Source organism: Ylistrum balloti, unplaced genomic scaffold (assembly GCF_031769215.1).
Source record: "Ylistrum balloti isolate Yb309-2 unplaced genomic scaffold, AGI_CSIRO_Ybal_v1 Utg369776, whole genome shotgun sequence".
NCBI lineage: Eukaryota > Metazoa > Mollusca > Bivalvia > Pectinida > Pectinidae > Ylistrum > Ylistrum balloti.
Window position 1 is genome coordinate 141,868 of NW_026781967.1, and position 25,884 is coordinate 167,751.

Here is a 25,884-nt window from a genome sequence, read left to right on the forward strand (position 1 = left end):
GCATTGCGATGTAGTGCTAAAATATGTAATGTATATTGTGCTTGCATTCTTACATGTGTGTTACGTATGGATGTTGTTACGTCCTTTACGAAATCAGTAAGATACACATACCGCAAGTGAACCAAGCTCTCATCTCCGATACAACCATGCTGCCCTGTGTATGAATGACTCGATGAAAGTGGTATGTTGCATTGTTATTCGTTGTTATTTGATGTCTCTTGTCCTTATAATAAACATGTTAAAATTCATATGAATTCTTTTCCTTCCTCCGATATTCTGTGACAAAGTTGCGTTCGAACAGACATTTGATAGATTATCGAAGCGATCAACACGAGAAATTGATAAAGGACTCTGCATATATCACAAACGGACACAATACACATCTTTTACAGGTGTATTTTTTGTGGTTGGATGGTCACCATTCATGAGTCAAAGTCCCGATGTATCGAAGTTTTCTTGACGGTCCCTTGAACTTCGATACATCAAAGTTTTACTGTACTTGTCTTCATCTTTTACTTTCCAATTTTTTAGGAAAGGTTTTAAGTGACATATAACCCCAGCTACATGACACCAAACACTGGAAGGATGTCTAACAAAACGGAAAACTCAAGGAGAGAGAAAAGCTGTCACCAAAAGTAGAATCCTATATCCATGTAAAATTAGTTTATTGGAATCTCAGATATAGTAAGTAAAACAAGAGGCCCAAGGGCTGTAATGGTCACCTGTCGAGTTACAAATCTTCTTGTAACATGTCATTTTGTCAAAAAAGTCAGATAACTTTAACTACATTGTACACATAATGTAAATGTAGACTGTGTATACAATAACTGCTGTCCTATGCTAAGGCTTCTAACCAAGTTTGAATTAAAAACAAATTACACCCAAAAAAGGAATTTCCTACAGTATTTGACAGATTTTATCATATCTAGGTTTTGAAACGACCTTTGAAATTTGAGTCAATTTCACCTCTTTTAACTCAGCTCATCAGCCCCTAGGGACCAGACATGATAAATATGAGCATATCATTAAACAGTCTTCTAAAACTAAACAATTGCCCAAATTTTAACTGTTTCCAATAGACAATAAACAAATTATGATAAATAATCTAATTTTTCAACTTAAATTATAATACAATTAACTATCTCCACAGGGGGACATGTGAGAACTTGAGGTTATGAAATTAACAGTTCGGTGAAGCTCCTAAAGATGCTTTCATCAAAAAAGAATATTTGGTTCTATCTTCTCTGTGTATTGAGAAGATTTTTAAAATTTCAATCATTTTTACCTTATTTTGGCTCCATCGATCAGCCCCTGAGGTCAGTCGGGATTAATAGGTAGATATTGTCATATTGACATCTTCTACTTATAACCAAGTTTGAACTCTTTCCACACAGAATTATGCTCAACAAGAGGCCCAGAGGGTCTGTATCGCTCACCTGGATCTTCATAACCAACATTACTATATCTGTGCATATGTTCCACGTTTAAAACATTTGACCCCTGTGACCTTGACTATGGGTCAAGGTCATTTCTTTTACTTTCTTAGACTTCATAAAAGGAACATACTGGCCAAATATAATGATTCTAGGCTTTTGATATTTCAGAAGAAACTGTTTAAACATTTTAACACATTTGACTCCTGTGACCTTGAAGATTGGTCAAGGTCATTTCTTTTAGCAAACTTTGTAGGACACCATATAGTAGCCTTATATAATGATTCTAGGCCTTCCGGTATTTTGAAAGAAGTCGCTTCAATGTTTTAACATGTTTGACCTCTGTGACCTTGAATACGGGTCAAGGTTTTGTTTTTTTTTTGCAAACTTTGAGCTTTATCAAAGGAACCTTCCAGCCAAATATAATGATTCTAGGCCTTCTGGTCTTTTGGAAGAAGTTGTTTAAAGGATTTAATATGTTTGACCTCTGTGACCTTTAATATGGGTCAAGGTCATTTCTTTTTGCAAACTTTGTTTGGCTTCATCAAAGGAACCTTCCAGCCGAATATGATACCTCTATGCCTTTCAGTATTTCAGAAGAAGTTGTTTAAATAAAAAGTTCACGGATGCCAGATGGACGGACGACGGATAGACAGATGGACGATGGACGCCAAGCTATGGCATAAGCTCACTTGGCCCTTTGGGCCAGGTGAGCTAACAATGTAATTGTCCTGTATGAACTATAGGAATTTTTTTCCTCCTGAGGTCATGAAATTTGCAATTTTGGATAAACATCCTACAGCACTCCCATCCATGAAGAGTATTTGGCTCTACTTTGAGTGCAAATTGAAAAGAAAATCTTTGAAGTCCCACTCAATTTAACTATTTTTGGCCCTGCCATTCAGGTCCGTGGGGGTAGGATTGAATAATTTTCAATTTAGGAGCACCTTTTTCCATGCAAAATTTCATTGAAATCTGTTTGGGAGTTGAAAATATTAATGACCCAAAACACCAAACAACAAGAGATCCATGAGGGATCTTGGCGCCCACCATTTGAGGATCTGTTTTCAGTTCTTGAAGATTTTTTTTTGTTTGTTACAGGTGTTGTAAATGTTCATGAACTGGTCTTCATTGAATGTACTCAATGATGGCACAAGATATTTTTATTAAGCACCTATTAGCAAATATCATTTGAAAAAGATCCCAAAGTATTATTAGATAGCAGTCAGTTACATGTGGATAATGGACAATATGCTTGTGCTGTATTACTATCGACATCCAAGAAGGCTACCTGTGGGCCACCTTGATTTCAAATCAGTCCAAAAAAGGTACAATGCACAACTAGGGACCAAGGGAAACCAATATCTATGAAATATCAGAAGTATCCATCTAGTACTTCCTCAGATATAGCAGTAACAAGATTTTACTCTCAAAATCCAAGATAGCTGCCTGTCAGCCATCTTGATTTCGGATCAGTCCAAAAAGGTATAATGCACAACTTGGAACCAAAGGGAACCTGCATATGAAATTTGAGAAAGATCCATCCAGTACTTTCCAAGAAATAGCAGTAACAAACTTTTACATTCAAAATCCAAGATGGCCACCTGTCTGCCATCTTGAATTCGAATCAGTCCAAAAAAGGTACAATGCACAACTAGGGACCAAGGGGAAACTGCATATGAAATTTGAGAAAGATCCATCCAGTACTTTTCCAGAAATAGCGGTAACAAGAATTGTTTACGGACGGACGGACGGACCACGGAACACGGACGCAGGGCGATTTGAATAACCCACCATCTATTTGAATAGATGGTGGGCTAAAAAGTGATCACAATGATTACCATGGGACATAATGAAGCAATTTTTTAAAGATGTTTTTTCTTTTTTGTGTAAGTTTGGCAAGTTTGAATGTGAGTGATGACCCTACCTTGTCTAGAACATCTGAGCGGTTAGTGGAGGCAATCATGATAATACCCTCTGTTGTCTCCATACCATCAAGTTCCACTAAGAGCTGGTTAAGTGTATGTTCTTCTTCAGAGCCATGCTCAGATCTTTAACAAAACAGGACATCACAAAATATAAACACCAAACCACAGGATTTAATGATGTTGAATGAATGAAAATTTTATCTTGACCTTCAAACTGATGACCTTGACCTTGAGTTAAATATTCCATTATTTCCAAAATATTTCCTAGAGATGAGATGGAAAGCATGACTTTTGACCTAATGACCTTTGATCTTTGGTGAATTAACTTATGATTTCATTAAAACCGTTTTTTTTTCTATTTTAAATCAAATCACTTTGGTACTTTACCAGCTCAAGATACAAAATTTGATCTTGACCTGATCGTGGAGGGGTGGAGGATTGTTATTGTATTTGGGTATATGTCACTAGAGCATTTTTCAATTGGTGCATCACTAGATAATTAACTGTCATATAGTATTTACGTGATACATTGAAAATGGAGCAACAAGATAGCCGCTGTTGTTTGATTTTGTCATCCATATTTTCATACTAAAACTTCTGTGATAGAAGGTATCTTAAATTTGTTTTCATTTCTAGTTCACAAAAATAAAAACTTTTAAGTCTTGTCTCATATAAGATAAATACTCATAAAAGATCTCTATACCTAAGAATGTTGATGATGATGTTGATGATGATGATGATGATGATGATGATGATGATGATGATGATGATGATGATGATGATGATGATGATGGTGATGATGATGATGTAATAGTGAGTGTAACATGAAGATGATAATAGTGAATGATATCTACGAATAATAATTGTAAAAATTTCAGATGACATAATGTATGTATATTATGAGAGAATGACGGGTGTGAATGCTCTGTGTGTCAATATTTGTTATGTATTAGGTGAAAAATTTCGTCGGAAAATAAAAAATTAGAAAAAAAAAAAAAAAAGAACGTTGAGTGAGATATCCGATAAATGGAAAGCGAAAAAGTGTACAAGGAATCAAAACAACAAATAAAATCAGTTTTTGTAAAAAAAATTCTCCTGATCAGTCAAAACAAATACAGGTGGACCTCTTCATCTCAAAGTGATATAACTCTAAGACCCCGTTGAATTTGTAGTGATTCATTGATCCCTGCCTAGTTTTATACCAAACATTCGCATTCCCTTGAATTCTCGGAAAACTTGAAGTCACCCCATAAAAATTCAGCTAACGAGGTTTGACAATAATTAACCAATGTAATTACGATATGATATCATGCATAAAATTTCATGAAAATTCTATAGAAATGACTTGCTAGAGTAAAAGCAATGAACCAGGATTATACAAATTATCAAGGCAACAAGACAGATATTAAAAGGTAACAAATTATCAAGGCAACAAGACAGATATTAAAAGGTAACACTGTAGATTTCTTTGAAAATGAAGATAGCATCTAATGTATGGAAATTATCCGACAGCTTTTTACATTTAAGAAATGGAGAAATTTTCAAGAAATGATAGGAAGTGCAGCATTGATAAGGTGTTGGCTACCAGCACAATACTGTCAAAATACTTACTCAGAAAGTCATATGAAAAGTAAGGATAACGTACCCATTTCTTTTTTTACCTATGGCGTCTATTTCATCAATATAGATAATACAAGGAGATTGTTGACGTGCATCTTTGAAAAGATTTCTCATTCTGGAGGCACCAAGTCCTAAAATATATAAGAAACATTATTGCTAGGTCTGGACCTTTGTCAAAGTTAATATCTCATCTCCTGTTCCCCATTTTGTCAAAATGGGAAACATGAAAGGTGATTTGAAATCTGAGTTTTAAGCTTATACATATATACACACACAATTTTCTTACTGCAGGACCAATTTAATATGGGGTGAATATAAAAGGATGAACGAAATAATGAATGAAAACTACATGAGAATTAAAGCTTTGAATGAAATCTACTATTACCATACAACATCCCACAAAATCTTTAAAAGTTTTATCAAATTAAATCTAACATGGTAAGTATAGAATTTGCGACATCAAATTCCAAGACCTTTATGGGACTTTCAATAAGTTTCAGAACTATCTCTATTTCACTTGTTCAGTTCCTGAGTTATGGTTACTAACTACAGTAATATTGTACATTTCTTTGAGAGATTCTGAAAATTTTTATATTTTGTATTTTTACAATGGAGACAAAAAAAACTTTTCAAAGCCTCAATGCCAAATCCCAAGTCTTCACAGGCATGAATTTTACAGGAGAAGGCTGAAATTCTGTGACTTTCAATACCTGTAGGAACCATGTCAAACATACAAATCTTACATTTAACTTGATAATTCCAGTCTAAGTAACATATCTTCAGCATTGACATACGATGAGATGAGATGTAGATTGTTTGCCTTTTTATCTTACCAACAGCAATGACTGTCACTAAATTACTTATTTATATATTTATAATTATATACTTCATCCAGACATAAGGCTTTTTTCAGCAAAGCTGTTGCTTGATCATCCTTGATCTTTACCCTTCCCAAAGCCTCAGTTCTGACCCAAACTCTATACCCTTCACAAAGCCTCAGTTCTGACCAAAACTCTATACCCTTCACAAAGCCTCAGTTCTGACTCAAACTATATACCCTTCACAAAGCCTCAGTTCTGACCCAAACTCTATACCCTTCACAAAGCCTCAGTTCTGACCCAAACTCTATACCCTTCACAAAGCCTCAGTTCTGACCCAAACTCTATACCCTTCACAAAGCCTCAGTTCTGACTCAAACTCTATACCCTTCACAAAGCCTCAGTTCTGACCCAAACTCTATACCCTTCACAAAGCCTCAGTTCTGACCCAAACTCTATACCCTTCACAAAGCCTCAGTTCTGACCCAAACTCTATACCCTTCACAAAGCCTCAGTTCTGACCCAAACTCTATACCCTTCACAAAGCCTCAGTTCTGACCCAAACTCTATACCCTTCACAAAGCCTCAGTTCTGACCCAAACTCTATACCCTTCACAAAGCCTCAGTTCTGACCCAAACTCTATACCCTTCACAAAGCCTCAGTTCTGACCCAAACTCTATACCCTTCACAAAGCCTCAGTTCTGACCCAAACTCTATACCCTTCACAAAGCCTCAGTTCTGACCCAAACTCTATACCCTTCACAAAGCCTCAGTTCTGACCCAAACTCTATACCCTTCACAAAGCCTCAGTTCTGACTCAAACTCTATACCCTTCACAAAGCCTCAGTTCTGACCCAAACTCTATACCCTTCACAAAGCCTCAGTTCTGACTCAAACTCTATACCCTTCACAAAGCCTCAGTTCTGACCCAAACTCTATACCCTTCACAAAGTCTTGGTTCTGACCCAAATTCTATATCCCTAACAAAGTCTTGGTTCTGACCCAAATTCTATACCCCTAACAAAGTCTTGGTTCTGACCCTAATTCTATACCCTTCACAAAGTCTTGGTTCTGACCCTAATTCTATACCCCTAACAAAGTCTTGGTTCTGACCTAATTCTATAATTCTATACCCCTAACAAAGTCTTGGTTCTGACCCTAATTCTATACCCCTAACAAAGTCTTGGTTCTGACCCTAATTCTATACCCCTAACAAAGTCTTGGTTCTGACCCTAATTCTATACCCCTAACAAAGTCTTGGTTCTGACCCTAATTCTATACCCCTAACAAAGTCTTGGTTCTGACCCTAATTCTATACCCCTAACAAAGTCTTGGTTCTGACCCTAATTCTATACCCCTAACAAAGTCTTGGTTCTGACCCTAATTCTATACCCCTAACAAAGTCTTGGTTCTGACCCTAATTCTATACCCCTAACAAAGTCTTGGTTCTGACCCTAATTCTATACCCCTAACAAAAGTCTATTAACAAAGCCTCAGTTCTGACCCAAACTCTATACCCTTCACAAAGCCTCAGTTCTGACCCAAACTCTATACCCTTCACAAAGCCTCAGTTCTGACCCAAACTCTATACCCTTCACAAAGCCTCAGTTCTGACCCAAACTCTATACCCTTCACAAAGCCTCAGTTCTGACCCAAACTCTATACCCTTCACAAAGCCTCAGTTCTGACGCAAACTCTATACCCTTCACAAAGCCTCAGTTCTGACCCAAACTCTATACCCTTCACAAAGCCTCAGTTCTGACCCAAACTCTATACCCTTCACAAAGCCTCAGTTCTGACCCAAACTCTATACCCTTCACAAAGCCTCAGTTCTGACCCAAACTCTATACCCTTCACAAAGCCTCAGTTCTGACCCAAACTCTATACCCTTCACAAAGCCTCAGTTCTGACCCAAACTCTATACCCTTCACAAAGCCTCAGTTCTGACTCAAACTCTATACCCTTCACAAAGCCTCAGTTCTGACCCAAACTCTATACCCTTCACAAAGCCTCAGTTCTGACCCAAACTCTATACCCTTCACAAAGCCTCAGTTCTGACCCAAACTCTATACCCTTCACAAAGCCTCAGTTCTGACCCAAACTCTATACCCTTCACAAAGCCTCAGTTCTGACTCAAACTCTATACCCTTCACAAAGCCTCAGTTCTGACCCAAACTCTATACCCTTCACAAAGCCTCAGTTCTGACCCAAACTCTATACCCTTCACAAAGCCTCAGTTCTGACCCAAACTCTATACCCTTCACAATGCCTCAGTTCTGACCCAAACTCTATACCCTTCACAAAGTCTTGGTTCTGACCCTAATTCTATACCCTTCACAAAGTCTTGGTTCTGACCCTAATTCTATACCCCTAACAAAGTCTTGGTTCTGACCCTAATTCTATACCCCTAACAAAGTCTTGGTTCTGACCCAAACTCTATACCCTTCACAAAGCCTCAGTTCTGACTCAAACTATATACCCTTCACAAAGCCTCAGTTCTGACCCAAACTCTATACCCTTCACAAAGTCTTGGTTCTGACCCAAATTCTATATCCCTAACAAAGTCTTGGTTCTGACCCTAATTCTATACCCCTAACAAAGTCTTGGTTCTGACCCTAATTCTATACCCCTAACAAAGTCTTGGTTCTGACCCTAATTCTATACCCCTAACAAAGTCTTGGTTCTGACCCTAATTCTATACCCCTAACAAAGTCTTGGTTCTGACCCTAATTCTATACCCTTCACAAAGTCTTGGTTCTGACCCTAATTCTATACCCCTAACAAAGTCTTGGTTCTGACCCTAATTCTATACCCCTAACAAAGTCTTGGTTCTGACCCTAATTCTATACCCCTAACAAAGTCTTGGTTCTGACCCTAATTCTATACCCCTAACAAAGTCTTGGTTCTGACCCTAATTCTATACCCCTAACAAAGTCTTGGTTCTGACCCTAATTCTATACCCCTAACAAAGTCTTGGTTCTGACCCTAATTCTATACCCCTAACAAAGTCTTGGTTCTGACCCTAATTCTATACCCCTAACAAAGTCTTGGTTCTGACCCTAATTCTATACCCCTAACAAAGTCTTGGTTCTGACCCTAATTCTATACCCCTAACAAAGTCTTGGTTCTGACCCTAATTCTATACCCCTAACAAAGTCTTGGTTCTGACCCTAATTCTATACCCCTAACAAAGTCTTGGTTCTGACCCTAATTCTATACCCCTAACAAAGTCTTGGTTCTGACCCTAATTCTATACCCCTAACAAAGTCTTGGTTCTGACCCTAATTCTATACCCCTAACAAAGTCTTGGTTCTGACCCTAATTCTATACCCCTAACAAAGTCTTGGTTCTGACCCTAATTCTATACCCCTAACAAAGTCTTGGTTCTGACCCTAATTCTATACCCCTAACAAAGTCTTGGTTCTGTTCTGACCCTAATTCTATACCCCTAACAAAGTCTTGGTTCTGACCCTAATTCTATACCCCTAACAAAGTCTTGGTTCTGACCCTAATTCTATACCCCTAACAAAGTCTTGGTTCTGACCTTAATTCTATACCCCTAACAAAGTCTTGGTTCTGACCCTAATTCTATACCCCTAACAAAGTCTTGGTTCTGACCCTAATTCTATACCCCTAACAAAGTCTTGGTTCTGACCCTAATTCTAAACCACTAACAAATCCTTGGTTCTGACCAAATTCTATACCCTTGACAAAGAATGGTACTGACAAATTATGTTGGAATCAGTATCCTGGATCCTACATATTATGTTGAAATCAGTATCCTGGATCCTACATATTATGTTGAAATCAGTATCCTGGATCCTACATATTATGTTGAAATCAGTATCTTGCATCCTACATATTATGTTGAAATCAGTATCCTGGATCCTACATATTATGTTGAAATCAGTATCTTGGATCCTACATATTATGTTGAAATCAGTATCCTGGATCCTACATATTATGTTGAAATCAGTATCCTGGATCCTACATATTATGTTGAAATCAGTATCCTGGATCCTAAATATTATGTTGAAATCAGTATCCTGGATCCTAAATATTAGGAGAGGAATCAGTATCCTGGATCCTACATATTATGTTGAAATCAGTATCCTGGATCCTACATATTATGTTAAAATCAGTATCCTGGATCCTACATATTATGTTGAAATCAGTATCCTGGATCCTACATATTATGTTGAAATCAGTATCCTGGATCCTACATATTATGAGAGGAATCAGTATCCTGGATCCTACATATCATGTTGTAATCAGTATCTTGGATCCTACATATTATGTTGAAATCAGTATCCTGGATCCTACATATTATGTTGAAATCAGTATCCTGGATCCTACATATCATGAGAGGAATTAGTATCCTGGATCCTAAATATTATGTTGAAATCAGTATCCTGGATCCTAAATATTATGTTGAAATCAGTATCCTGGATCCTACATATTATGTTGAAATCAGTATCCTGGATCCTACATATTATGTTGAAATCAGTATCCTGGATCCTACATATCATGAGAGGAATTAGTATCCTGGATCCTACATATTATATTGAAATCAGTATCCTGGATCCTACATATTATATTGAAATCAGTATCCTGGATCCTAAATATTATGTTGAAATCAGTATCCTTAATCCTACATATTATGAGAGAAATCAGTATCCTGGATCCTATATATTATGTTGAAATCAGTATCCTGAATCCTACATATCTCTACTATCAATTTCTAACATGGAAACCTATACACATGCCCCACTGAGCTACCTTGTGAAAATAATGCAGTCAAACCTTCTCTTACCAGGAAAAATTTATTGTGTGTGAAGCTAAATCACCAAAAGACTGCTATTGCCTACCTCCAAACATTTCCACAAATTGTGAGCCTGCCAAAGCAAAGAAGGGGACTCCTGCTTCAGTAGCCACAGCTTTAGCCAGTAGTGTCTTTCCACATCCCGGGGGTCCAAGCAGCAGAACGCCCCTAGGATGTTTCCCTCCAAGTTTCTGTGTAGATGCAAATATTTCTCCATTAATTCATGCACAATTGTTGGAAGATTCCCCTTTAGCCACCTTAGAATACATTTGATCTTAAACATGCAATCACCAATCAAGAGCGTGTTTATGTGTAAAATTATACCCAGCAAGAAGTCCGCGTCTGGTAGGTTATAAGCCCTGAACACTAGTTAAATTTTATTGTCCATTGGCAATGAATCAGGGTTTTAAGATGCCAAACCCCTCATCCTCCCTAACTTTTAGCCCCGGGTCACCTGCTGGCTTGTTGCTGGTTACATACAGTACAAGAGTATCAGTGAAACTGACCTTACAGGACACAATATTTTAGTAAAGGGCAATATTTATATAATTAATGGGTTGCAGACCCTAACATTGGTACACCGCACATTCTCTAAGTATAACCAATTATATACAAAGTTTCATGATCATAGGTGTAATGCAGGCAAAGCAATGATCCAGACACAAAATTTCAACAAAGGGCAGTAACTCTGCAATTTAGGAATTGAGGGTCCTGAATTTGGTAAATTGCACATTTTCTTAGTATGTCCTAGTTTAAATGCAAGCAAAGTTATGATCCAGACCTGAAATTTCAACACAGAGCAATAACTCTGTATTGAGGGATTGAGGGCCCTGGATTCAGTTTATTGCACATTCTCTTAATAGCCAATGTTACATTAAGTTTCATGATCCTAGTTGTAGTGCAAGCAAAGCTATGCTCGTGACACGAAATTTTAATGAAGGGCAGTAACTCTGTAATTAAGGGGTTGAGGGCCCTGAATTTGGTTTATTGCACGTTCCCTTAGTATGGCCAATGTTACACTAAGTTTCATGATCCTTGCATAAATGTAGGCAAAATCATGCTCCGGATACAAAAGGACAGACTGAAAGATGGACTGATGGACGTACATACAAGGTCTGCGACTACATGCTCCCTCAAAATTTTCAGGGAGCATAAAACCATGATTCTAAATAATATTGAATATTCAAATTTAAATAAGGATAATGCTTTTCTCTGTATGCAATCTTTCAATTTGCTTTGTTTGAAAATTGTTAAACCATTTTATATTGTTTTGCACATAAGCTAATTGGTGATAGGAAACACCATCAGATTTTTTTAATGAATCAGCATAAGTTGTAAAAGGATTTCAGGGTTTACTTCTATTTACCGTCACAGTCTCCGAACTTTTCAGGTAGTCAACAAACTCCATTACTTCACACTTGGCCTCCCTTAATCCAGCCACTTCTTTAAAGGTCACGCCATTTCCCTGTTTAGACAAAATGTCTCCCCGAATGTAGCCAGCATTTGCCTAATGAAAGAGAAAATCAATTTTTAAAACAAGACACTCAGTGGGCCTGAATCAGTCATACGTTCTGCAGCTATCTGTTTGTTAAATCTATTTCTGCAAAACTAAAAAGCCCATTGACAAATTTTAACTTTGTGACCTTGAAAATAAGTTAATGAGAAGAAGTTGTTTGAAGTTATCAAGACCTTTTGAAAGTGGGTTAATGTCACATCACCAGAACACTGATGTTCATCAGTGAGACAATACCCTTTACAGGGAAAAGTGGTAAAAATGGAAATCTGTCAGCTAACCATCCAAAGGGTTAATGTAAAATGGAAAAAAAATTGTAGCCTAAATTCCAGCATGCTACAGGTCTAATATTAAATACCTGCATTTTTTGGTTACTGAGAACTTTATTGAAGAATTTTAAGACATTTGAACCTTGTGACCTTGAAAGTGGATCAAGGTAATTCATTAAGATAAAACCAATAGCTTTTTATCTCAACATCTTACAGACAAAATTCCACAAACCTTAGTTTTGTTTATTTAGAAGAGTTGTTTTAAGATTTCAAAACAAAAAGTGAAAGTGGATCAAGGTCATTCATATGAGTACACTTACTAGCCCTTCATTCTGTTCAGCATGCTACAGGCCAAATATCACTGCCTTTTGGTGATCAATAATAAGTTGTTTAAAGGGATAAGTTTATGCCAAATGAAAGCATGTTAGAGGCTGTGCCATGGCCTAAGTTAAAATCACAGCATGGAATGTGATGATAGAATAGACAGCATTATACTTAGGATTTTCTTGTGATGGGCAAGTCATATTTTCTTAATCTTCGCTCTGATTCCAATTCTATAAAAAGACATCTTACCCGATCTCCCAGGAACATTTCCATCATAGATTTGCTTTCCCTCTTTGGTTCACGCGGTGTTTCCTTGGCTTGTTTAGGTTCATGTGGTGTTTCCTTGGCTTGTTTTGGTATGTCTCTACCTTGATTGGCATCAGAAGACATTTTTGAAATATTTCTACGTTGAATTGGTAAGACAACAGGTCCTTTTCTCCTTGTTAATGAATATATCATTAATACACCACTCATTAGAAATCCAACGTCAACACTAAAACACAAAACAATTATTCTTCAAAGAAAACAATAAATAATTTGACAAACATACTGACAACTTTGTATCGTGTATAGTTTCCTTAAAACATTAAACTAGAACTATTGTCCTGAAGCCTTCATTATGTTTCCACAGTAAAGGTTTGGGAAACACATGGTATGTCAAATAATGGGCTCTAATAGTCTTACCATTCATGAAAAAGAATCAAAAAACAGAACTGATAAGCTAGTTGTTGTCATTACGCAACAAAAGTATCACAGCGCAGAAAAACAAAATACACCTGTCCCATGTCAAAGAAATATTCAGGATTCAATGTTATATGATGTTAATTTTTTTTAAAAATACCCAGTTTACCAAAAATAAGTATTTCATGTTGAAAACTGAAAGAAATCTCTCTGGAAAAGATTAAAAAGCTGAAAATACCAAAGAGCAATACCTTTTAGAAACATTGTTGAATAAAAATAGATGGGAAAACATCATTTGATGTAATGGTTATGAAGCCATACAAAATCAAAATGCTAAAAAGAAACAAAGGGCAATAATTCCTTTAAAAATTGTTCAATGAAACTACAGTGTGTGAACACATCACTTCATGTCATGGTGATTAGAGCCTACCAAGATTGAAAGAAATTGGTTGAAAACTGAGAGATGATCTTTAGACAAGATTAACATTATGAAAAAACAAAGGGCAGTAACTCTTCCAAATACAATCAATCAAACTGCTGTTCAGGAAAACACAACTACATGTTATGATGGTTAAGCCTTTAAAGTTAGAAAGAAATTGGTACAAAACTGAGAAAAGAGATCTCTGAACAAGATGAACATTATGAAAAAACAAAGGGCAGTAACTCTTCCAAATATAGCCAAACTGCCACTCAGGACAACATGATATAGCCAAACTGCCACTCAGGACAACATGATATAGTCAAACTGCCACTCAGGACAACATGATATAGCCAAACTGCCACATGATATAGCCAAACTGCCTCTCAGGACAACATGACATAGCCAAACTGCCACTCAGGACAACATGATATAGCCAAACTGCCACTCAGGACAACATGATATAGCCAAACTGCCACTCAGGACAACATGATATAGCCAAACTGCCACTCAGGACAACATGATATAGCCAAACTGCCACTCAGGACAACATGATAAAACCTTTAAGTTTTTAGCAAATCAGTTATAGAAGGAGATCACAAGACAACTAAAAGTTTACAACAGAGATAGGATGTCCCAACAAAAAAAAGAAAACATATCTACACATGTTCTTCTACTTTGTATACAGTTTCATTGAAATTTATCCATATGTTTAGGAGCAGTTGTCTGGACAAGATTTACTAACAACATCCAGAAAGGATGATTTCAGTGTACCCTCCCCTCAAAGTCTTTGTTGTATAATTACAATTACATGTAATACATGAAGCAAAACAAAGAAGTTCCAGGAGAATTCTGTACAATAGACTTCTTTTCATCTAATTCTCCACCAAGATTACACTGGAATATTGAACAGGCAAATCTGCGAAAGAAGGACATGACATAACACTGCACTTCAAATGAAGTTAACTTTGTTTTCTAGTTCTGATAAATGAAGAACGCTGATCGGAGACTAACCAAAGAACAATGACAGCTTCTATTTTATAAGAAATGTAAATCTCACCAAAAGTTATTCATTTAGATTAAAAAAATATAAATCCTATGAATTCATATACATTCATATATCTCGTGACACTTACAATCTCATGTCAGACATTATTGGCTGCAAACGTTCTGAAGGATGAATATTCAATTTTTCATATACTGTCTGAAGATTTCGTAGAAAGACATTCATGTTCTTTATCTGATAGCGTTGAACCTGAAAGGAAATAACTTTACTATATTAGAATATAACTAGCGAAGACTATGGTGTAAATTGATCAGTAAGATAATACTTTGGCTTACAACTGTTCACATCCACATCAAGATCACACAGCCAAAGACATTTAAAAATCTAATGGAGTTAATATAGCATCAAACATTTCAGGAATTCTTCTAGGTTTTATTCAAATTCTATAGCATTATTTTCATATTCACACAACTCTACAAATGAACTTTTCAGAGTTGAAAAACAAGAAGAAAATGCATAGCAAATATTAACTTATATAAATACCAGGATATATGTGTATTATTCTTAATTTGACAGAACAGAAATCCAGTTTATTTACAAAAACACAAAAATTTGTCCAGTCAATTGAAGTCACATATCTCTCCAAAATATTTTTGATTATAAGTATCATTTGTTTTGGCCTCCAGTATGTAATTCATTCTGAACTTACAATTACTCCTCTGTAGCCTCGTGTAATTTATTCTGAAATTACAATTACTCCTCTGTAGCCTCATGTAATTTATTCTGAACTTATAATTACTCCTCTGTAGCGTCGTGTAATTTATTCTGAACTTACAATTACTCCTCTGTAGCCTCGTGCAATTTATTCTGAACTTACAATTACTCCTCTGTAGCCTCGTGCAATTTATTCTGAACTTACAATTACTCCTCTGTAGCGTCGTGTAATTTATTCTGAACTTACAATTACTCCTCTGTAGCCTCGTGCAATTTATTCTGAACTTACAATTACTCCTCTGTAGCCTCGTGCAATTTATTCTGAACTTACAATTACTCCTCTGTAGCCTCGTGCAATTTATTCTGAACTTACAATTACTCCTCTGTAGCCTCGTGCAATTTATTCTGAACTTACAATTACTCCTCTGTAGCCTCGTGCAATTTATTCTGAACTTACAATTACTCCTCTGTAGCCTCGTGCAATTTATTCTGAACTTACAATTACTCCTCTGTAGCCTCGTGTAATTTAGATGCAAATAAAATCCGATGTAAAACTGTAACCTTTTAGCTTTACAGATCATTTCAGTTCATTCTCAGTTAGTCTGTAAATTTACCTAATATCACCTTGCATGAACAGCATATTTTACACTTAATTTTATGACTTTCACACAAAGTTTCTAAAATATTAACAGAAACATTCACATTTATGACATTAGATACAAAAAATATGTTATGACTTGAATTTGTTATGTGAGAAAATAAAATGATTATATGAAAATGTATTTACTTTATGTATTGTATAATGTAACTTGTAAAAGAAACTTTTCTGAACTTTCACCTCACCTGAAATAACGACCTCATATTTAACATTAAGTCTCGTCTGCATAGAAAAGCTTAATGCAGTGAGAAGACACCATTATTTTATGTGGTTTTAGCTTGACTGTGTGTTCGTAATGGAGGATTGCCTCAATAGGTACAGAAAGCTGATATGTCAGATATTACAACTGGTCAAGTAAGATTTCAGACATTCCAGTTTACATCATTTTATCTTATATCTAACAGTCACTTCCAGTCAGACCAATGCTACAGTATACACAATAATAACTTGGCAGGATTTGGATATTTATTATTTAATAAAGAAGAAAAAATTCCCCATCACTTCATTTGGATTAGTATCAAGAAGTGACTGTCTTGAAAAAAACCCTGGTTTTTGGTTAAGTTCCTTAACCATGAATTCTTGCTTTATAATTTAAAACCATGAATTCTTACTTTATAATTTAAAAGAAGAAATGATATGGTTTACATACCTGTCCATTCGAATTTAAAAATCTTGCAGTTGCAGTTCTGTGATACTTGCTAATATTGATAGTTTTCACCTGAAAATTCAACAAAATCTATAATGTATGCATTATTTCATTGGCCAAAAAACAAACAAATTACTCATAATATAAATTCTTTTCAAAAGATGGGAAGCAAGGTTGGGCCAATCTCAAACAAAATCATTGATGATCTTATTTTTTTGCAGGGAGACACATTAAATGTTCAATGCATATTGTACCCTTTTCAAAACAAGATTTTGCTCACTGGAAGTTTTGAGAACAAAGTGGATCTTGTAAGTTGAACATTTCAGTGATAAAAGTTCTTACAGAAATAATATTAGATAGAAAATCACATCATTTTCTGATTTCTGCTATTTACTTAAGTATCAGGTCTTCAGTAAAAAAAAAAAAGCAAAACAAATAAAATTGCTTACAATCCTTTAATTTACAATTGCTCAACATTTCACATCAAAGAGATTATAAAGTATCTCAAAATTTCCATTTACAAGAACAGAATCATAGTTCATGTTCAGAAAATTCCTGATCTTACCCCGTCAGGGCCTGATTACAGCACCCAAACTATATACATGTAATGCATTGTTATCTAAATCAGCTTATACTAGACCACTTTTCTGATTTTGATCCAATCTATTATTTTACATTTGACCATAAGTAAGGGACCATCAACTTCTATTAGCAATAACAAACTATAGTTATTTTAAAGAATTGTCAGTATATGTCAGTGAATGCTGTGATTACAGTAACATGAATGTACCTCATTGTTCATCAGGATGTCCGTTATTTCTTCTACTGTTTCTAATACAGGCAGATCAGAAATATAGGTGTAAATTGCTAAACAAAATGAAGCAACTGATATAGCTCCAGAAAAAACAGCAGTGGAAAGAAGATCTGGAAAAAAAAAAAAAAAATAACATATTGTCATTCATAATATCACTTCTATGCAGTTTAAAGTTACAGTGTATTGATGATACTATATATCCCTAGTTACAGTGTATTGATAGATACTATATATCCCTAGTTACAGTGTATTGATAGATACTATATATCCCTAGTTACAGTGTATTGATAGATACTATATATCCCTAGTTACAGTGGATTGATATACTATATATCCCTAGTTACAGTGTATTGATATACTATATATCCCTAGTTACAGTGTATTGATAGATACTATATATCCCTAGTTACAGTGTATTGATAGATACTATATATCCCTAGTTACAGTGTATTGATATACTATATATCCCTAGTTACAGTGTATTGATAGATACTATATATCCCTAGTTACAGTGTATTATATATAGTTACAGTGTATATACTATATATCCCTAGTTACAGTGTATTGATAGATACTATATATCCCTAGTTACAGTGTATTGATAGATACTATATATCCCTAGTTACAGTGTATTGATATACTATATATCCCTAGTTACAGTGTATTGATAGATACTATATATCCCTAGTTACAGTGTATTGATAGATACTATATATCCCTAGTTACAGTGTATTGATAGATACTATGTATCCCTAGTTACAGTGTATTGATAGATACTATATATCCCTAGTTACAGTGTATTGATATACTATATATCCCTAGTTACAGTGTATTGATAAATACCATATATCCCTAGTTACAGTGTATTGATAGAACTATATATCCCTAGTTACAGTGTATTGATAGATATTGAGTTACAGTGTATTGATAGATACTATATATCCCTAGTTACAGTGTATTGATAGATACTATATATCCCTAGTTACAGTGTATTGATAGATACTATATATCCCTAGTTACAGTGTATACTATATATCCCTATACAGTGTATTGATATATATATTGATAGATACTATATATCCCTAGTTACAGTGTATTGATATACTATATATCCCTAGTTACAGTGTATTGATAGATACTATATATCCCTAGTTACAGTGTATTGATAGATACTATATATCCCTAGTTACAGTGTATTGATAGATACTATATATCCCTAGTTACAGTGTATTGATAGATACTATATATCCCTAGTTACAGTGTATTGATAGATACTATATATCCCTAGATATACTATATATTACAGTGTATTGATAGATACTATATATCCCTAGTTACAGTGTATTGATAGCTAATATATATCCCCAGTTACAGTGTATTGATAGATACTATGTATCCCTAGTTACAGTGTATTGATAGATACTATATATCCCTAGTTACAGTGTATTGATAGATACTATATATCCCTAGTTACAGTGTATTGATAGATACTATATCCCTAGTTACATTGTATTGATAGCTACTATATATCCCCAGTTACAGATACTATGTATACAGTGTATATACTATATATCCCTAGTTACAGTGTATTGATAGATACTATATATCCCTAGTTACAGTGTATTGATAGATACTATATATCCCTAGTTACAGTGGATTGATATACTATATATCCCTAGTTACAGTGTATTGATAGATACTATGTAACCCTAGTTACAGTGTATTGATATACTATATATCCCTAGTTACAGTGTATTGATAGATACTATATATCCCTAGTTACAGTGTATTGATAGATACTATGTATCCCTAGTTACAGTGTATTGATAGATACTATATATCCCTAGTTACAGTGTATTGATAGATACTATATATCCCTAGTTACAGTGTATTGATAGATACTATATATCCCTAGTTACAGTGTATTGATAGATACTATTTATCCCTAGTTACAGTGTATTGATAGATACTATATATCCCTAGTTACAGTGTATTGATATACTATATATCCCTAGTTACAGTGTATTGATAAATACCATATATCCCTAGTTACAGTGTATTGATAGATACTATATATCCCTAGTTACAGTGTATTGATAGATACTATATATCCCTAGTTATTGATAGATACTATAGTGTATTATAGATACTATATATCCCTAGTTACAGTGTATTGATATTGATACTATATATCCCTAGTTACAGTGTATTGATACAGTTACATTGTATTGATAGCTACTATATATCCCCAGTTACAGTGTATTGATAGATACTATGTAACCCTAGTTACAGTGTATTGATAGATACTATATATCCCTAGTTACAGTGTATTGATATACTATATATCCCTAGTTACAGTGTATTGATATACTATATATCCCTAGTTACAGTGTATTGATAGATACTATATATCCCTAGTTACAGTGTATTGATAGCTACTATATATCCCTATACAGTGTATTGACTATATATCCCTAGTTAGTATATAATATATCCCTAGTTACAGTGTATTGATATCCCTAGTTACAGTGTATTGATAGATACTATATATCCCTATACAGTGTATTGATAGATATATATCCCTAGTTACAGTGTATTGATAGATACTATATATCCCTAGTTACAGTGTATTGATAGCTACTATATATCCCCAGTTACAGTGTATTGATAGATACTATGTAACCCTAGTTACAGTGTATTGATAGATACTATATATCCCTAGTTACAGTGTATTGATAGATACTATATATCCCTAGTTACAGTGTATTGATAGATACTATATAGTTATTGATAGATACTATATATCCCTAGTTACAGTGTATTGATATACTATATATCCCTAGTTACAGTGTATTGATAGATACTATATATCCCTAGTTACAGTGTATTGATAGATACTATATATCCCTAGTTACAGATGATACTATATTGATAGATACTATATATCCCTAGTTACAGTGTATTGATAGATACTATATATCCCTAGTTACAGTGTATTGATAGATACTATGTAACCCTTGTTACAGTGTATTGATATACTATATATCCCTAGTTACAGTGTATTGATATACCATATATCCCTAGTTACAATGTATTGATATACTATATATCCCTAGTTACAGTGTATTGATATACTATATATCCCTAGTTACAGTGTATTGATAGATACTATATATCCCTAGTTTACAGTGTATTGATAGATACTATATATCCCTAGTTACAGTGTATTGATAGTTACATACTATATATCCCAATTATAGTGTATTGACAGAAATGTATTTTGATATACTATATATCCCTAGTTACAGTGTATTGATAGATACTATATATACCCTAGTTACAGTGTATTGATGAATTTGAATACAAATTTTTATTATATATCTAACTTAAAGTACAGGTATACCACACTTGTTTCACATGTGCAAATCATCATCTTCAAGTCAGTGTATATAATTCATGAACGATGTGTGAAATGGGAAAATATATTCAAGATGCTATCAAGTGCTGGCTTTGTATATATGTAGATAAGTAAAGCTGTAGCATCAAAAACATTGATACAAATGTAATTTGTCTCATTCAATGATGTATGTAGAGAACATACGTTTTTAGATGTTAAATGGTATAATAAAAAAAAACACAAAAAATAAAAATAACAATACTTGTTTGAGTTTGTATCCTGTTAACTTTCATCATTATATACCCGAAAGTTTTACAAACACTTGTCACTGAATAATAAATATATTATAACCACTTATGGCTTTCTTGTCATTTTAACACTTAAGATCAATTCTTATATCATAGGAACTCTGAGCAAACTTCAGAAATAACTAGAGAAGTGACTTAGGTATCAAGTCCTGCTGGTCTTGCTAAAAGAATGAAAACAGAAAACATGAAAAAAAAATGAAATAAAAAGTCAAAATTGGTTTAGAGAAAAATAGTAACTGAGGATTGAATACTGTTTTGTTTTTAGTTTTACTGTTATTTTTCCTCCAACAGCCAGGGTTGTTTAAGGGTGCTACAGGTTTGGTTGGTGGCAGAAAGATGGAGTCCTTAGCGATAAACCATCCACTTGCACTGGGTACATGAGGATCAACTACCCCACATAGCCTTGAACTCAGAGTCCAGAGGTGAAGGGCTATTGATGCCAACAAATACCAGATTAGAACACCTTGTGCAAAAACAGTACATAAAGTGTATAAAAGGGATCAGTTTATTACAAGATGTACAGGTAAACAGTTTTTTTACCTGTGAACACCCGAAGAAGGTAAAATATCTTAAGCTATTTCCCTTCTTTTATATTTATGTATAGTGTTAAAAGTGTATGTATTGTGCACATAAATCAACTAATTATACAAACAAGAGGCCCAGAGGGCCTGTATCACTCACCTGGATCTTTATGACCAACAGTTCCATATCTCTGCAAATGTTCCACAGTAGTTGCTTACAGCAGTATGACTATTTTTTCACACACTATGTGTGCACCATTAAGGGAACCTTTTGGCCAAATATTATGATCCTTGGCCTTTAGGTTAAGCAGAAGTTGTTCAAAGGTTTAACACATTTGACTTCTGTATGTGACCTTAAATATGGGTCAAGATTATTTCTGTTCTCAAATATTACCGGGCATCATTGAGAACCTATTTTAGAATAATATCACTATCCTAGATGTTTTGGATAATCAGAAAATATCATCTAAAGGCTTAACACATTTGACCTCTGTGACCTTGACTATGGGTCAAGGTCATTTCTTTTTGTAAACTTTCTTGGACTTCATAAAAGGAACATACTGGCCAAATGTAATGATTCTAGGCTTTTCGATATTTCAGAAGAAATTGTTTACACATTTTGACACATTTGACACCTGTGACCTTGAAGATTGGTCAAGGCCATTTATTTTAGCAAATTTTGTAGGACACCATAAGAGGAACATAGCCTAATTTAAAGATTCTAGGCCTTCCGGTATTAGGGGTGAAGTCGTTTAAAGGTTTAACACATTTGACCTCTGTGACCTTGAATATGGGTCAAAGTCAATTCTTTTCACAAACTTTGTGAAGCTTCATCAAAGCAACCTTCTAGCCCAATATAATGATTTTAGGCCTTCCGGTATTTTACAAGAAGTCGTTTGAAAGTTTTAACACATTTCAAATCTGTGACCTGGAATATGGGACAAGGTTATTTCTTTTCACAAAATTTGTAAAGATTCATCAAAGGAACCTTCCAGCCAAATATAATGATTCTAGGCCTTTCAGTATTTTGGAAGAAGTCGTTTCAACGGTTTAACACATTTGACCTCTGTGACCTTGAATATGGGTCAAGGTTATTTTTTTTCACAAACTTTGTTGGGCTTCATCAAAGGAAAATTCCAGCCATATGTAATGATTCTATGCCTTCCAGTATTTTGAAAGAAGTTGTTTAAATGTTTTAACACATTTGACCTCTGTGACCTTGACTATGGGTCAAGGTCATTTCTTTTTGCAATCTTTGTTGGGCTTCATCACAGGAACCTTCCAACCAAATATGATAACTCTACGCCTTTTGGTATTTCAGAAGAAGTTGTTTAAATGAAAAGTTGACAGACACAAGACGGACAGACAACGGACGGACGACGGATGCTACGCTATGGCATAAGCTCACTTGGCCCTTTGGGCCAGGTGAGCTAAACGATAAGGATCTTTGGTCCATTACATGGTGAATAGGTTGAGTTCGTGATGTGACCTCACCAATATGAGATATACATCAGGTAATTGCAAAATTCAGCAAGGTCTAAGATCACTTTTTCTCACTCCAATGATTTTCTCTAAATAAACGTCTGTGTTAGTAATGTTTATACCCATAATACATCATAATAATGTCCTAAGATGGCAATCCCATAGTCTCTCCATAGGGTAAGGTAAGGTGATCTCGTCCCAGTAAAAATGTGAGCACACCTGTCCAGGGTAAGAGAAATGTACATGCATTCTGATGAAACCAAAATGTAGATAAACAGACAACAATATCAACAGACAATCCCCATATACATCCTATTATACTGATGTTATATAATAATGATGTCACTTTACAAATGATTGTGTGAGAAATCTAATCAGAAATCAAGATTTACCTCCAATCTCTGTCCTAGAAACAGTCTTCAGGAGACACTGCTTATGAAGGACGAAAGGATTCTGTAGTCCATGTTTGGGATTACAAGTCTGGAAAAAAAACTGTAATATAACATATATAACACACTTTCCTCAATGAAAAAATTTGTTTAAAATATTCATTTTGTCCAATATATGATATCCATGCTATCAGAACAATAGAAATCTGATAAATTGCTGCAGGTAATCATGGCCTTGAACTAATGAACAGTATAAATGTCATGTGGTACACGAGAAAATAGAGGTCCTTATAATAATCATAAATGTACGTCACAGAATTGTGAGAACAGGTACATTTGTACCAAACTACAATTGGTGGAAATTAAGCTACCAGTTGAATGAGCGCTAGGTTTAATCAAAAGCTAATGGTATAGAATGAGAACTATGTTCATCAAAAGCATAAATTATAAAAACTGCAAAACTATGGTATTAACTGTCTATAAGAAGCTTAGCTCCTTCCACTGTAATCAGGACATGAAAGTAGTTGTTGCTGGAGTGCATTAATTCCTCTCACCAGTACCATCTGGAGTTCCCTAAGTGTCCTCAGACCTTTATTGGTTCTTTGTTATATAAATGACTAACCTGGCACAAACATCACATGTCCTCCTCTTTGAAGATGCCTGCCTAATCTACCGATGATATCAAACCTGTGAGACACACAAACCAACTCCAGAATGACCTCTACCATATTGAAGGTTGAAAAATAGACTAGGGCATAATGTTCAACCCAAGGAGAAATTTCAGTTATTTACAATGACAATAAGAAACCTGACTTCTCCTCTAAGATTCTCAAGCAAACTAGTGAGTATCCCTACCTTAGGGTTCCCATCAATGAAAACTTCAAGTGGACCTCACACATTACAAAGGCTATTACAAAGGCTGTCACAAAGACCCATTGTTCCCTCTGCTAACTTACATGTAACCTGAAACACTGCACAAATTCCTGCTGATGGTCAGCCTACCTCTGTCTTGTGTCATTTGAGACCAATACAACCAATATCATACAAGACTGCATGCTTCATCACTGGTGACTATAGAAGCAGAGAGGAGGGTAGCATAACAAACATGTTGAAGGACCTTGGCATGACTGCATCATTAGATTGCATGCTGGCAAGTGTTATGTCTAATACTAGTCTTGAAAGAGGTTGGGGGATATAATCATCATTGTCCCATCAAACATCCCGACACCTAAATTGCAATGACGAAAAATACACCCAAATGTTCCAGCGTTTATTCCTACAGGAACACCATAGAAAAACATTCATATAACAACAATAGGAGATAAAAAGTCCCAGACACAAGACCAGAAGTATCTTAAGAAAGTCCCAGACACAAGACCAGAAGTATCTTAAGAAAGTCCCAGACACAAGACCAGAAGTATCTTAAGAAAGTCCCAGACACAAGACCAGAAGTACCTTAAGAAAGTCCCAGACACAAGACCAGAAGTATCTTAAGAAAGTCCCAGACACAAGACCAGAAGTATCTTAAGAAAGTCCCAGACACAAGACCAGAAGTACCTTAAGAAAGTTCCGGACACAAGACCAGAAGTATCTTAAGAAAGTCCCAGACACAAGACCAGAAGTATCTTACGAAAGTTCCGGACACAAGACCAGAAGTATCTTAAGAAAGTCCCAGACACAAGACCAGAAGTATCTTACGAAAGTTCCGGACACAAGACCAGAAGTATCTTAAGAACTCCTTCTCCTCCTTCACCGCTATCACCTGGACCCTACTGGACTAGAAACCCATCAATGGTGCCACAATTCTGACCTTCAAGGCTTCAATCAGTGGCCTTCAGCATCAGTTCGCAAAACACCATACCCCAAATGTATTACATGTGAGTAAGGAACCCTGCATTGTACATATACAGATAAAGAAGTTAACAGGAGAATGACAGCTACAAGTAGATAGGTTTAATCAAACACAAACATTAGACTGACAGCTAACTAGGTTAATCAAAAGCTAAATTGGGAGAATGTGAGCTAGGTTTTATCAAAATTTAGCAGAATGTATTACAGACCTGCAATTTTGTTGAGTTGAACCACATCTGTATAATTTTGCTGTATCATGTCAACCATCCAG

General features: G+C 35.1%; 1 protein-coding gene across 1 annotated transcript in view; it reads right to left on the reverse strand.

Annotated features, from left to right (window-relative positions):
- The window catches only part of LOC132544022 (paraplegin-like), a 40,120-nt gene extending 18,351 nt beyond the window's left edge, over nt 1–21,769 (reverse strand). Inside the window, exons 1-9 of the mRNA XM_060207580.1 lie at nt 21,763–21,769; nt 17,642–17,775; nt 16,855–16,923; nt 14,964–15,082; nt 12,978–13,221; nt 11,989–12,129; nt 10,669–10,813; nt 5,007–5,112; nt 3,361–3,484 (exon numbers count right to left, since the gene is read on the reverse strand). Coding sequence (XP_060063563.1) covers nt 3,361–3,484; nt 5,007–5,112; nt 10,669–10,813; nt 11,989–12,129; nt 12,978–13,221; nt 14,964–15,082; nt 16,855–16,923; nt 17,642–17,775; nt 21,763–21,769 — 1,089 coding nt within the window. The remainder of the gene's footprint in view (nt 1–3,360; nt 3,485–5,006; nt 5,113–10,668; nt 10,814–11,988; nt 12,130–12,977; nt 13,222–14,963; nt 15,083–16,854; nt 16,924–17,641; nt 17,776–21,762) is intronic.
- Between the last annotated feature and the right edge of the window lie 4,115 nt (nt 21,770–25,884).